Raw genomic sequence first — 13,796 nt, 5'->3', positions numbered from 1 at the left:
TGTGAACACACAAAATCTGCAGGGAAGAAACATTATTCATGTGACCACATTTAACATTTTAAAGCTAAGATGTGCTAGGATTGTAGAAAAATTTTATAACTACTTTATTACAAGTCTACATTTATCAGTAAATTAGGGCTGCCTTGAGGGGGACAGATCTCCTCTGAAAAGTAGTTCTGGGCTTTCCCAGTTTTGTAATTTTTTCACAACCTGTGCAATAATGAACCATTAATAGTTTTGTGTATAAGAGATTTCATTTGGTATCTGTGCAAGCAATTTAAAAATATGCATATTCCTATGTTTTGAATGACACCATTTTTAATTAGGAGCTCAGCTGTTCCAAATATTTTCACCTAATAATTCAGTATTCACAAGACTGCAGCAAGAGAACAAATGTATAAGTGAGCTTTGCCTTCCCCTGTGACTCTGTTATCAAGTTCTTAGAGTACTGAGATACAAGTTTTTATGACACTCTCACCTTACCTGCTTTCTGCATTTTTGACAGCTTCAGGGTCTTGTCAGCTTTTATCTCTTCCACAGTTCGCAGACCCATTCTGTACCATTTCTCAGATGTCTTCACTCCCACTCCAAAGACTGAAGTAAATTGCTAAGGTCAGTAGAAAAACATTTCAGTGTTGTTTTCTAAAGCAGCAGTGAATTAATAATAAGTAGCAACAACAAGGTTCCTCAAGGAAAGCAATGGGCAGAGTTAAGCCTACACTGAAGACAAATAGTGTGATACAAACCTATAGGCTTCCCTTCTTTGCATGACTACATTCAACAGAACTGGTTTTTTACATGGACAGTTCTCATTAACATGACATCCAAACAAAAATACAGCAGTAGTCCCAGCACCTTTATGTAATTTACTAAAATGTACACTTTTAACTGAGGTTTGAAATAAGTTTTTTTTTTTTTTACTCCATTTCTTAATAGAAATCAAACAGTGACAGTAGGTAACTCGATTCCCTGACACTGATGGGATAGAACGAGAGATGTCACAACTTTATATTCAGAATTTGACTGACATTATGGCTGTATGCACTACCAGCTCTCAAAACGAAAAAAAAGGCAAAAAAAAAAAAAACAACCAACCAAACAAGAACCAAACCAAAAAAAGGCAAAAAAAGCAAAAAAACAAAATAAACAAAAAAACCCCCATCCCAAAATAAAAACCAAAAACCCACACATCCCGGAACAAACCAAAAAACTGACACACAAAAAACAACCTAAAACACCCCAAAATCTAACAGTCCACCGGAAATTTTTGTGTGGCCATATTCCATCTATTACAAAGTAATGTTGTTCATTAAGTTATTACCCACAAAAGGATGTAAATCAGAAGCATGATTCACTGGGTTGCTATCTCACATGAACACTGATATGAAAGAGGAGGGAACACTTTCATGTTTGCCTAAAATCATGCTCTTTATGTTCAGTTTGTCAATATTGTAGCTCTCCACCTTGCATTGTACTTCTATGGAATTCAATGAGCAGCTGTGTAAGACATTAATAACTACTCTTTTCCATTGAATCTACAACCTCTGAATCCCAAACATCCTAGCTTTATTTTGTGGTTTTGTGAATATATTAATTCCTTTGAAAAAATTAAGATTTTAAAGTGAAAAATTAAAATAATTGATAATATTAAATAGGAATTGCCCTACATTTTGTATATAATGTGTGAAATTACCTACTCTTTGTCTGAATCATGGGATGCTTATAAAAGGATATAATTTTTTAAATACTTTGATTGTTATCTCAATGTTTTTGCTAGTGATGAAATATTTTCAAAAGTGTCTATTACTGGGTTTTAAATTATTCTAGGAGACTTAATTAACACTGAGACAAAGAACTAAAGAAAAAGGATTCTATGCACCCAAAGCTTTAGTGGAAAAAACAAAATTGTGGTTTTTTTCTTTCTGTACTTAGATCCATTGTTATTTAGCATGTTTTTAGATGCTAGATATGCTGCCAGCAGTGCAGCACAAGTAACAGGGAGCCCATTTCTTTTCAGCTGGTGAAACCAATTACACAGACTCACTCTTTGCGGCAGCCACTTCTGTAAGAAAGCAAACTGACCTCGTCAGTTCATGTCCCTACATCTAAAACATTGACTATAACTTAATTCAGTCATTTGATAACCATGGCCCTGGGGCCAGCAGTGATCTTTCAAGCCAATGATAAGTGAAGCAGCAGGTACTAGGACTATGCTAAACAGGAAAATCTAAGAATTCGCTAATATGAGATTCTTCAAAAATCAGTGGAAACAACTGGTTATAACTAATTTAGACAAAATGTTGAGATGTATGCTCAGCTAAGAAGTGGAGCCACCTAAGTTTGTTGTAATTTTGCATGTGAAACAAGGTATAAAGCATATTTGAGACAATTTGTCTCCTAATAGGTTTTTTTCTAATCTCCAAGAGATTTTCTTAAACCCTGAAGATTTAATAGGTGTTCCTCAATCATGCTGTAATGCAATCATGCATTAATAAGCAAGACTGCTTCTTGAATCCTGCTGTACATGTGAATTTACACCTCTTTTTGAATATCACTAGAGATGGCATCAACAGCTGTCACTGAACACCCTTCCATTGTAGGTCAGAGAGAATGGAAGAGCCTTTGGATAGCTGAAGTAAAAGTGAGTGATGACAGGGAGAATTAAACAATCCTTACTCTCTTTTAATTTTTCTGAAGACCAAGGGTAGCTATAGAGATCAAAAATGCAGATAAAATTTTTAAAAATGTTTGTTCATCTTGGATGCTTCCAATGGAGACTTCAATAAATATTTCAGTAATGGGAACTGCAGCATTTATGTGGTTTAGATTCCCTGCAACTATGAAGTTGTGTGCATAAGGCTCTATAATGTGCCTAAGGAAGAAACAGCTCCAGTCCTCCTGCCTCCTACAAAAGAGAATTACAATAGATCTGAGTCATCTTCTTCATCTGGTATTTAATTAATTCCAGAATAAAATGAAGTAATTTTAAAAGTATAAACAGCTGAGGCAAAAATGAAACCAACATCACAGTAATTTGCATTACATCACTTAACAGCAACTATGTATACATCACATTAATTAAAAATAGAAAGATATTTCACATTATTCCTTGTCACTGTTTCTCAATATCCCTTTCTTTTTTTTCAAGACCTATCCTTCTTTGTACTTGATATTGGTTTTCCCTTTATAATAACATTGATGGCTTTGTCCAAGTTCTACTAAAGGGAGGGAAATTTTTAACAGCACCAACAAAACTCAAAGGATTTACCTTAAATGCCTTGTATCGCTCATCATTTAACACTTCTTTAACTCTGGAACTCTCTCCTTCCTCAATAATCTCCTAAACAAAGAAAAATATTACTTATAAAAAAAATTTAAAATCCATTTTAAGATCTTATTACAATTATAAGATTTAGTGAAATAATCTAAAATCAAGTTTTATCAATATTTATTAATCAATAAAAGAACCCCTAGCAAGCATATTGTTTTATTCCCTTAGGATCAAATTCTGCAACCCTTCTAAAGAAAGAAAATTGCTGAAGGATGAAGGAGAAACTGGAACCACAGAATGAATTTCACAGTCCTTATCTACTCATAAATTTACTCAAGGATGAAGTAGAAACTGGGACCATGGAATATATTTCACAGTACTTATTTGCTCATAAAGTCACAGCCAGAAAGCAGTTATTTATCACAAGCTATCAATGACTTGTCCTAAAAATTAGATTTCATTATTTGGTTATGTTTTCTACTCTCAAAAGTAAGACCATTGTATGAACAAATACATTTTTTCTGGAGTGTACATTTCTTTTAGTCTTTCTGATAAAAATTAAAAATAAAACTAACAAAGAAAACCACCAATAGCACCCCAACAAACCATCCTATTTTTTGTGGGATCACGATTGCAATCCCAGCCCCCACACAGCAGGTACTAAAAGCACTTCAGAGGGTGCATTCTTAACTGGGGGAATGGGGACATGAGGAGCCAGAGCAAAGCAGAGCACTCAGCAATGACCCCTGAGCAGCTCCTGCTGGAACAGCAGCACTCGGAGATGTGGGTCCTGAAAAGGCTAAGAACTAAAGAAAAATGCAGGGAATACTCCAATTTCCAGTAGGAATGTAGAGTTCATCCATCACCAGGCTAAAAGGCTCTCCTATAACTATATATAACTTGCTATAACCTAGCAAGGTAAGATTTAGCATTAAAGTACTAAAATATTTACCACTTCCACAAAAAATATATTTCTAATAAAGCATTCAGGTGAGTGAAGTGATGTTGCCAAGGGCAGAAGTCACATGAACAAAACTATTAACAGTTTAACTGTTGCATCCAAATCAGAGTGAGCCCTTAGAAATTACATGCAAAGCTGATACTGCTTTATTTATTCCCTTGTATTTATTCACTTGTTACCCTCATTCCTAAGAGTGGGGGTTCCATGACAGAGCCTTGTGTTATGACAAAAGGTTTCAAAAAATAGTTTCATTCTTGGAAGCATAGCTAACACACTGTATTACAGGAAATGCAGAAGGTTTGTACACACACATAGATGTACCAGTGCTCCTCTCCATGACCTGGAAATGCTGACCTGTAAAAGAATCCATTGGCAGATAATTCAGAAGTACATTACCTCCATGATATCTCTGACTTGGTCTCCCATGCAGGGCAACCCTTGTATATCTTTCATTCTGGTTACTGAAAATGGAAGAGATTTCAGCAAAGAAGCTGCCCTTAAAAATTCCAGGCAGAATATTTCATTTTCTTTGAATTCATAATTCTCAGCCATTACCTCAAAGGCATCCTGGGACAGGGGGAGGTAGAGGGAAAAAAAAAAGTTAAAGTTTAATAAAAGCTTAAAATGCTCCTTAGAAAGATTACTTTGTATGCTAATTCAAGAATTACTCCTTTTCACTACATAGAAAAGATAGAGTTCATTAAAAAAAAAGCAGACCAATTTTCTACCAACTTGAAGTTTTCCAGGTCTCATAAAAATAGTATTTTAGAGCCAAGCTTGAAAACCTTTTGTGAGGTTTGCCTTCTGTATTCTATGTGGATCTTATAAATCTGCATCAAATAGAGCCTTAATTTTTAGAATTATGCCCAACCATAAGTAATCCAGCATGTAACATCTGCATTTTCAATCACAACCAAATAGGAATCTGTGGCAGTACTGGAAACCACCTTCATTCTTTTTGAATATGTAGCCATGCTTCTACTTGGTAATTTAGGGAACAAATTCTCCTTTTCTTCATTTTTCAGATGTATAACTTTGCAAATAGAAACACATTTTCTTTATGGCTTGGTTTATTTAACATTGCACTCAAAAATACCTGAGGAATATCCATATAGTTGTTTTTTTCCTAAATGATCCATATGAGGTCTATCTCCCTTCCAGAATATATTAAAAAATATTTATATTAATAGCAGAGAATTTTAGAAGTTAAATGCAGGGAACAGACCACAGTGGTGTACAGGAATTTTGTTGCTGTTTGCCACTGCAGAGTCTCAGCTTTTGAGAGGGAACCAATGCTGCAAAACCATCTTCTTGATTAGAGTGCTCAAAAAGTCCTGGGATGTTTTTTCTCACTCCCAAAAGGCAGCTTCTCACATGCATATCTGAAGTGTTCTACACTGAATAATCAGCCTTAGTGATAATTGTGTCTGCATATCCCAGCACCAGCCCCGCTGCACAGAGGTGTCAGCCCCTTCCCCCTGCCAGAAGGGTGGCTCTCAGAAAAGCTGTGTCACCAGCACGACTGAAAAACACAATCACATGAAGCATTTCACTCAGAGGCTGTTGATAGGCAGTGAGAAAATATAATCAAAGCATTTTTATGATTCTAGCTTACATTTTTCAGTGTTTTCCTGCCTTTGTGAAGCTCATTAAGCTGTTTAAAATAAACAATTAAAGAGTATTGAATATTCATTATTCTCTGTGCAAAAAAAAACACACTGCCTGCAAATGCTGCAACTAATTACAGGTGTCTTTTAACATAAAACTGCTTTTAACATTCTTTTTTTAATAAAACATTTCTTTACTAAAAAAAGACAGCAACTGGACTTGTCTATTAAACAGTATAGCTCATATTGAGTAATATTCTAGAGGGGAAAAGCATACAAAAATCTAATATTATTTAATAAAAATTTACAATCTAATAGATCTCTGGTGAAGTGAACTTATGGTGATATAAAAAGGAAAGTTATTGACCATTTATTCTAAACTATTATATGTCTTACATGAAGCACCTTACCTTCACTTGATCAATCAGATCAATATTCAGATTACCTGTTTAAAAAGTACCAGTTTAAAAGGAAACTAAATTTCCAGAGATTTGCAGCACATGAGAATTTCATTATCTTCAGAGTACTCTGCAGGGTCTGCTCTAATTAAATATGCAACAGAGCTGGGCTACATTTCAGTTCTTTGGTTATTGAAAATTTTACTTCTGTCTCTGAAATTGTGGAATGTTTGTTGGTGAGACTTGGACTAGGCAAAAATGTGGGGTTTAAATGCACTTCCAGATTCTAGTGGATCAGATCCAAGACCCACTAAGATTTTGCTGAATTGTGTTAAAAATAAGAAAGGTGACAGATGTACACAGGAATTCTGATTCTCATTTAATATCTGATATTTAAGAACTAATAAGATAAAATATCATTAATTTCATCATCAAAGTTACCTGTAATCATCTTGTATATGCAAAAAATGCAAACTCAAATACTATAAACACTAAAAATCACTCCTGTGAAACCAACAAAAAGTGCAAGGTTCTCAAATAATATATGAGAATGATTCTCAGAAAAAAATAATCAGTTAGACCATGCTACTTTCTGTCTGCTGAACAGCTGACCCAATAACATTCAGCCTGATTATCAGAGTACAAGTCATGCAGAAAAGCAAAACAAATTAATGGTCCTATGTGCTATTTCATACTATTCTCAACAACAATGTCAGATCTGGTCCATTGCTACTTGCAAAACAGTCTTTAATAAACTCAGTTTAAGACTCTGCTAGAAGTGAAATTATAAATATTACACAAAAAAAACCCCCATATTTTAAATCTAATCTGTTTTGTAAATAATTTATTACAGCTTCATGGAGAGGGCACTTGTCTTACAGCTATGCCTACGCTCACAACTTTGCTGCCAGCTTGGAAAACTGCTCCACACCTCCCTGCCATTGTTTCTCTACCATTCACTCTCTATTAGGACTGTGAACACTCCAGGGCTTGCATGCTTTCACAATGTGCTTGTACAGCATCTCTCATCAAAAAGGCTCCTACCTTACTTGAGTCAGCAAACATTACTGCAGCACAAATTAGCTAAAAGAGCCAAAGAGCTTAATAGCAAATTGTGACTAAAAACCCCCAAAATCTTACATGGTATGTGTTTGAGAACCTGTTATACTCAGAACAGCAATTTGAGTTAAATTGCTTTCCTTCTCAGTCACTCTTTTCCACTTGTTTATTTAGTAGGTTGCAAATCCAAAGGACAGGTCCTACTACTCATTACATCAGCATCATCAGTGTTTGATGATCATTCAAAAGCAACTGAAGTTTTAGAATGCAGCTTTCATTCAAATGATTTTCCTCTCTCTTCCACCTCTGTAAATCTCAATTTTGTATTTTGGTAGGAGGAGATCTCTGGCATGTGAATGACCTTTGTATAGGCTGAGAGAGAAAATAAATACTTCAGGTGCTTATTCCAAGAAGAATTAAGCAATTTAGGCCAACCTGCAATATTGACTGAAGTTACTTCCAAATAAATGAAATTACTCCTTTTTGTTCAGTCTGATTTTTTTGGTTTTGTATCTGGACTGAAAAGCCCAACACTTTCCCAGATGCTAAGATTTTATCATGTTATTTTACATCAGCTAGAAAAACAAAAGAGCTGAAAAAGTAACAATAAAAGCATAATGTGCATGATCTCAAGGTCCCTGCATAAACACCATTACAAGAAATAAACATATTAGTTCCAGTTGCTCCTCATATTAACGAACAATAACAAGTTCATTTCTTGAAACAGAGAGAAATTCATGAGAATTTTTAATATTATTCCACATTATGTAAAAGAAAACAATACAAATGTGAAAAAAGGTCTGCTGACACAGCACAGAAATGCAGTTAGAGTGTTAATCACAAAACAATGACCTGCATGATAGATACATTGAGTAATAAGAAATATAAAATACATATATATTACATACATTAATATAGTCAAAGAAAGCAACACAGATTGATGTATCCCACAAATTTAAACTGCTGAAAAGTAAAGATGCCTTTGTACTCTGTATTTTACAAAGCACCTTCCCATTTATCTTAAAAATCTGAATACATATTTACTCCTTAGACCAAACAATCAATTATTTTTGAATAGGCATACAGTTTGCACACATTCACATCATAATTCATAGGTGCACTCTGCAGATTTTTACTGAAGCAAGCTGTGTCAGTGGGACACTACATGTTATTAAGAGTGTCCATTCAGTTAGTGGTTTTCTACTACACAGCTCCCAAGTTCATGATAAAACTGAAATTGAGGATCTTCTGAGGTATGTTTTAAAATTAAATAATAATAATAATAGTAATAGTAATAGTAATAATAATAATAATAACAAAAACAACTGCTTGAGCCATTGGCATAACTGATACATTCTTCAGTAGATACAAAAGAAGAAAAAAATATTTCTTTTTTATTTTTCTCTAACGTAGTGGAAAGGAAACCAGGCATCTTTCCCGTGCTAAACATCCACATTCTCATTACCATGAGTAACAGCCAAAGCAAAGTAACATCCAGTAGCATTAGCAATAAGCCTCAGAATCACAGAACCATTTGCCTCTGACTTAATTAGTTTCTTCTGTAAGAATTAAATTGCATTTTCCTCACAGAAGAATGTCTTTCTGAATTTTATTGCAGTCTGATATTAGTATTCAAATCCAACAACCTCTCCTGGGCACAGCAGAATGACTCCTTTTATTTTAGCACAAGAAAACACAATGCAGCCTCCAAGTGTATATTTTCAGTGGGAGAGGGAAGATAGCTACAAATAAGCCAGAGAACAATACTGGAATATTATATTCCATAAGAACGTTCATATTTAAGACAAACATAAAGGAAACTTGCTAAGGTACAGACACTACTCAAAGGCTCTGCTCTTTTGTTTTGCAGTTTTGCCCATCTGAGCAGCCATAGCTCACCTGTAAGTAGGGAGATGTGTTCAGGGGCATTCCTGGACCAGCCAGGCCAGCAAAGCCCCAGTAGGGGTTCCCAGCCTGCCTACCCCCAGGCCAGGGGACACTGGGGCCCAAAGGCTGCACAGAGACCGAGTCTGAAGCAGTTGCATCTCCACCCCATCAACTGAACCATGGTTCCACCCTCTACTCCTTGGCATCTGACATTTGTAGTGTATTCTTCACACCACAAGCCTTACTACACAACAGCTCAGAAATTATTTGACTGGGACTTGCCCCATACTGAATGCAATAACAAAACCTTGACATCTGCAATTTATGTCAACCCTTCTGTAGCTTCTTCCATGTGTAAAACTGGTTTGTTGTAACTTTCTGCAAGATATTTTCTGTTTATTACAACAGACAGGAAACATGAGACATTTGAACATTGAAATTGCACCTAGTATATTAAACCACCAGTTTTTCCTCATGAGCTGTCATCAAATATCTCTACTACTTTTTTAATTAGTCCTTCCTGATGAAATATATGCGGAACAGGACTCAAGATTAAAAAGGGTCACTAATTATCAATTTCTTCAGAAATCAAGTCCCCTAAAGTGCCTCTCCCAAGAAAACAGGACGTATAAATCCTGCTGCACCCACATTGCTGCCTATTAGTGTCTGTTCCAATGTAATTACTACCCTTTCTCAAACACAACTCCGACTTATTTGAAAGGGGAACTGGATACAACATCTCAGGGCAAAGTCCAGTAAAAGGAAGAATCCAAGAATTCATCGAAGAATGCATTAGCAAATAATCGGTTTGTACCCCTGTTATGGGCATGATCAGAAGACAAGCTAACCAAAGAAAACAGAAAATCTGCAAGAAAAGGGAACAAGCCTGACCCACAGAATAAGGTTGTTATAACAAAATGCTACCATGAGCACATAACTCAAGATGGTTTGGACCCAATTTTCAGGATGTATGGTATTGACCCAAGGAAAATCTGTCATTTAATGGTTGGCTGCCCACAGCATGCACAAGTGAATTACACCAATGCTTCAGTGCATTTGCTAAGTGCTTGCACTGAGAAATCTGTTGGAATGCTTTTATTTGAATACGTGAATTAAAGGATTAATACAAGGCCAACAAAACAACAGCAAATCTAAAAATCAGGCTCCTGTGACATTAGGCAGACTAACTGGCAGTTCTCCAAGGCATGGGCCAGTTCTGGCAGCCCATAAACACCCAACCCTTCAGCTGTCATTGCCAGGTTTGGCTGTGAGGAATAAGGGCAACAGCCCTGAGGAGTTCCATTACAGCTGTCAACATGCTGATTCTAGACAGACTCATAAACTTGCCCAGTTCCACCTCCAGAAACAAAACACAGCATGAACTCTGAGAAGTTACTCTCAAAATATGTTGAAGATGAAAAACTGACATCTTTGTCACCACAAAACCCAGTGTCTACCCAGAAATGTTTGATATATAGGGTAACAGAAGGGAATTTCAGTACTCCCATCATCAAACTATCCCACTTCTAATCTGTTCAGCTAAATTCACTCCACAAATACAAGCTGTATGTTGACATTAAGACTGCTGTATTGCTAAACCTGGAAGTAATTTAGGGACTGCCTCTGTGAAACACAGGTATAACAGAAACCACTCTAAGAATGTGGTCTAAATGCTAATGACGATTAAAGCAACAACTTTGTGCCTTCTGGGAGCAACCATTTTACTTTGCCATTATCCGCCACATTCCTTTTAATTTTTCACCTTTAGAATGTCTGTAAAAATGTTGTAATATAGAAAATTCATCAAAGAGCCAGGTCCCACATTCTACTGTTTTCAGGAAGTGTAGAACTAAGACACTTACTTCCTATTTCTCCAAGAAGTTTGTTATTTTACATAACGTTTCAGTCATACTATGTTTGGTCTGACATTTCCCCTACAGCAGCTTGTATTTGATATTTATAAACAGTGAAAAAGAACTGCTGCTTTCAAGAGGTTAAATGGTTGCAATCACAGCCCTTTTTTTCTAGCAGGAGGTAGGGAAATGCAGCCATTTCAAAAGCAGCAGTTTTGGGAATATTCATAACACTGGGGTTGGAAGGGACCTCAGGAGGTCTCTGGTCCAACCTCAGGCTCAAAACAGGGTCAAAATTCAATTCCCATCATGTTGCTCAAAAGGGGCTTTTTGTAAATAAGCAAACAGTTTAACCTACTTGGCTACCATAAATAGTAGCATATATTTGATGTAATTGCTGATTATTTCAAAGCATAACTACAAGCCAAATTTTAGGTTGTTTAATTTTGAACTGTGCATTCCCAGATCAAGACATTTTTGAGTTCCTTGTAGGTTTATCTTTAGTTCTGAATACCCAAAGGTTTTAGTATTTACCTTGTAAAGGGTTTATATTCACCAATAACTGCTATCTGTTGCTATTCTTTTTATATGAACCTTACAAATAATATTTTCTTGAAGTATTTGTATGTATTTACAGGAACACACAAGTAGAATCATAAAAATCATAAATAATAACAAAACACATAATAAAGCTTTAGTTTGATGTTATAGTTGAAACATATGCATGTAACCATGCCAGATATAGTTAGACTGCACTACATTAGAGTCTCTGAGAAATGTTTCCTTTTGAATAGTGGCCACTGAGTATTTAGAGCCAGGAGGACCCATTAAGCACAAGAACTCCAGAGGAATTTAGACCCAAGGACTCAGACCCTTCATACCCTCTGAAATGTGCAATGTTATGGGCATTAACTAGGATATATGACAGTCTCCAAGATTTCTGCCTTAGTAGACAATTCAAAGGGGGTTTTGTGATGTCAAAGTAATTAACATGCAGTCTGTTTTCATAATTGCTCAGTTGTGAAAATCTGAAGTTTAGTACCGAACTTGGAAGAACTGAACTTGGGCAAACCAAAAGGCAGCACAGCAACTGTGGAGAACCTTGGATTCACCTAAACCAAACTTGGTTTATCATACTTCCAGTTTGTCAAATAAGACTGTGATGAAAGGCTAAAAGACATTTTTGGAATGTTATTCTATCATTTGTTTTAAAAATTCATGTGTTTACAAGCTGTTAATGTATTTAAAGATCCACTGTGTTAAGCTTTCAGAAATACTTAAGAGGATGCAATTAAGCTTGCACTCAATTTTAATTTAAGTTTGGCAGATTTATAACTTTTTAAATTGTTATTATGCTGCCTGTTTACTCATGAATTTGCTGAGGGTGCCACAGAAAATACTGAGGCAAGTATTATAGTATTTATTCTAATTATACTAGTTTTTATTTTATAGATAGAATAAATATTACCGTGAATTTCTTGTTGTAGTTATTTAAAGTTGTCTTCCTCTGGCATGAATACTGAGATATTTTTGTTGCAATAAATGCTGGCATTTCCAATTCAGGTGTATTCAGAGGAGGAGATTGGGATTGCTCCTAACAAGGGTAAAAAAAAAATAATAGTTAGTGACACACATGGCAAATAGCTTAAAATTTAAAAAAAGTACATTTCATGAGCCCAAAATACAAACCTTTGAAGACCAGACAAGAAAATAATAATGCTCCTGTCATCCTGCTATGAAAAACAGGTGATTTCACATTGGCTGGACTGACAGTACAGTTTATCTGATGATTACTGGGATTTTTGCTTTTCTGCAGTAAGTTCTTGCAGGGAGTTTTTAATGGCACTGTCATTTTAAAAAAAAAGTTCTTTCTAAATGATCTGTGTCTCTACTACTCTCACTACCACAGTAAGTTTGAAAAACTACAAAACTTTAAGAGCAGATAAGCTCTAAAACACAGAGTTTTCACAGAAAACACTAGATTATTCAATACAAGATTAGGGATATTAGACCAAAGGGAAATGTTCTATTGACTTTTTCTGTCTGTAGATAAATTCAGTAGCGGGGGGAAAATTTTTGTATGAATTGGAAATCAAGTTTTCTTCCCTCTTGCAGGTAAAATGATAGAAAACTTTTTCTTTTGGATTTAATTCATCCAGCTAAGTGTTTAATTTTGGAGTCATTTTAGAGTGAAGGAAGCATTTATAAACAGCTACAGAAGAGTGATCACCATCCTTTATTCACTCAACAGCCAGCTGGTAATGTGGTTGCTCCCTTAGCCAATTCCCATAGATGCCGATCCAATCCAGGCATCATTTTTACACATTCACCAAAGCAGAGAATGGGCATCCAAGACTTGAAAGGGCATTTCCCAATCTCCAGGCTGCCTCCATGCTCATTCACTTTTCACCTAATTTTGCTCCATGCAAAATAGACCAAGGTTGTACAGGTCTGTGAGCAACCCACCCCTGAAAGATGGGAATTCTCCTGAAGGGCAGGATTCAGAGTCATATCCCCCCTGGCAAAAGAGAGCACAAGTCCTCAACATGTGAATGTCCTGACTAGGAGGCACCTAGAAAAAGGCAAACTCACACTGGTTTTCTGCTGCTTCAAATCTTATAATATCCAGTCCTTCAAATCTTTCACTTTCTTTAATGTGCCAAAATCTGAAATACTTCAGAAACATGCAGAACCTTCAGCAGTCCCCTGTATTTTTTGGTCTTGGTCCTTTTGCTTGAAAATTTTTGGCAGATGTGTCAA

General features: G+C 35.8%; 1 protein-coding gene across 2 annotated transcripts in view; it reads right to left on the bottom strand.

Annotated features, from left to right (window-relative positions):
• The window catches only part of DNTT (DNA nucleotidylexotransferase), a 147,722-nt gene that overhangs the window by 54,903 nt on the left and 79,023 nt on the right, over positions 1-13,796 (bottom strand). For both annotated transcript variants that reach the window (XM_071439172.1, XM_071439171.1), the window contains 4 exons: positions 12,505-12,630; positions 4,629-4,799; positions 3,269-3,340; positions 484-607 (listed from right to left, as the gene is read on the bottom strand). In XM_071439172.1, coding sequence (XP_071295273.1) covers positions 484-607; positions 3,269-3,340; positions 4,629-4,799; positions 12,505-12,630 — 493 coding nt within the window. The remainder of the gene's footprint in view (positions 1-483; positions 608-3,268; positions 3,341-4,628; positions 4,800-12,504; positions 12,631-13,796) is intronic.

Source organism: Agelaius tricolor, unplaced genomic scaffold, assembly GCF_023055355.1.
Source record: "Agelaius tricolor isolate 1412-34295 unplaced genomic scaffold, bAgeTri1.0.p SCAF_13, whole genome shotgun sequence".
Taxonomy (NCBI): domain Eukaryota; kingdom Metazoa; phylum Chordata; class Aves; order Passeriformes; family Icteridae; genus Agelaius; species Agelaius tricolor.
Note: the sequence above shows the minus strand (reverse complement) of the source record. Positions and strands in the feature narration are given on the sequence as shown.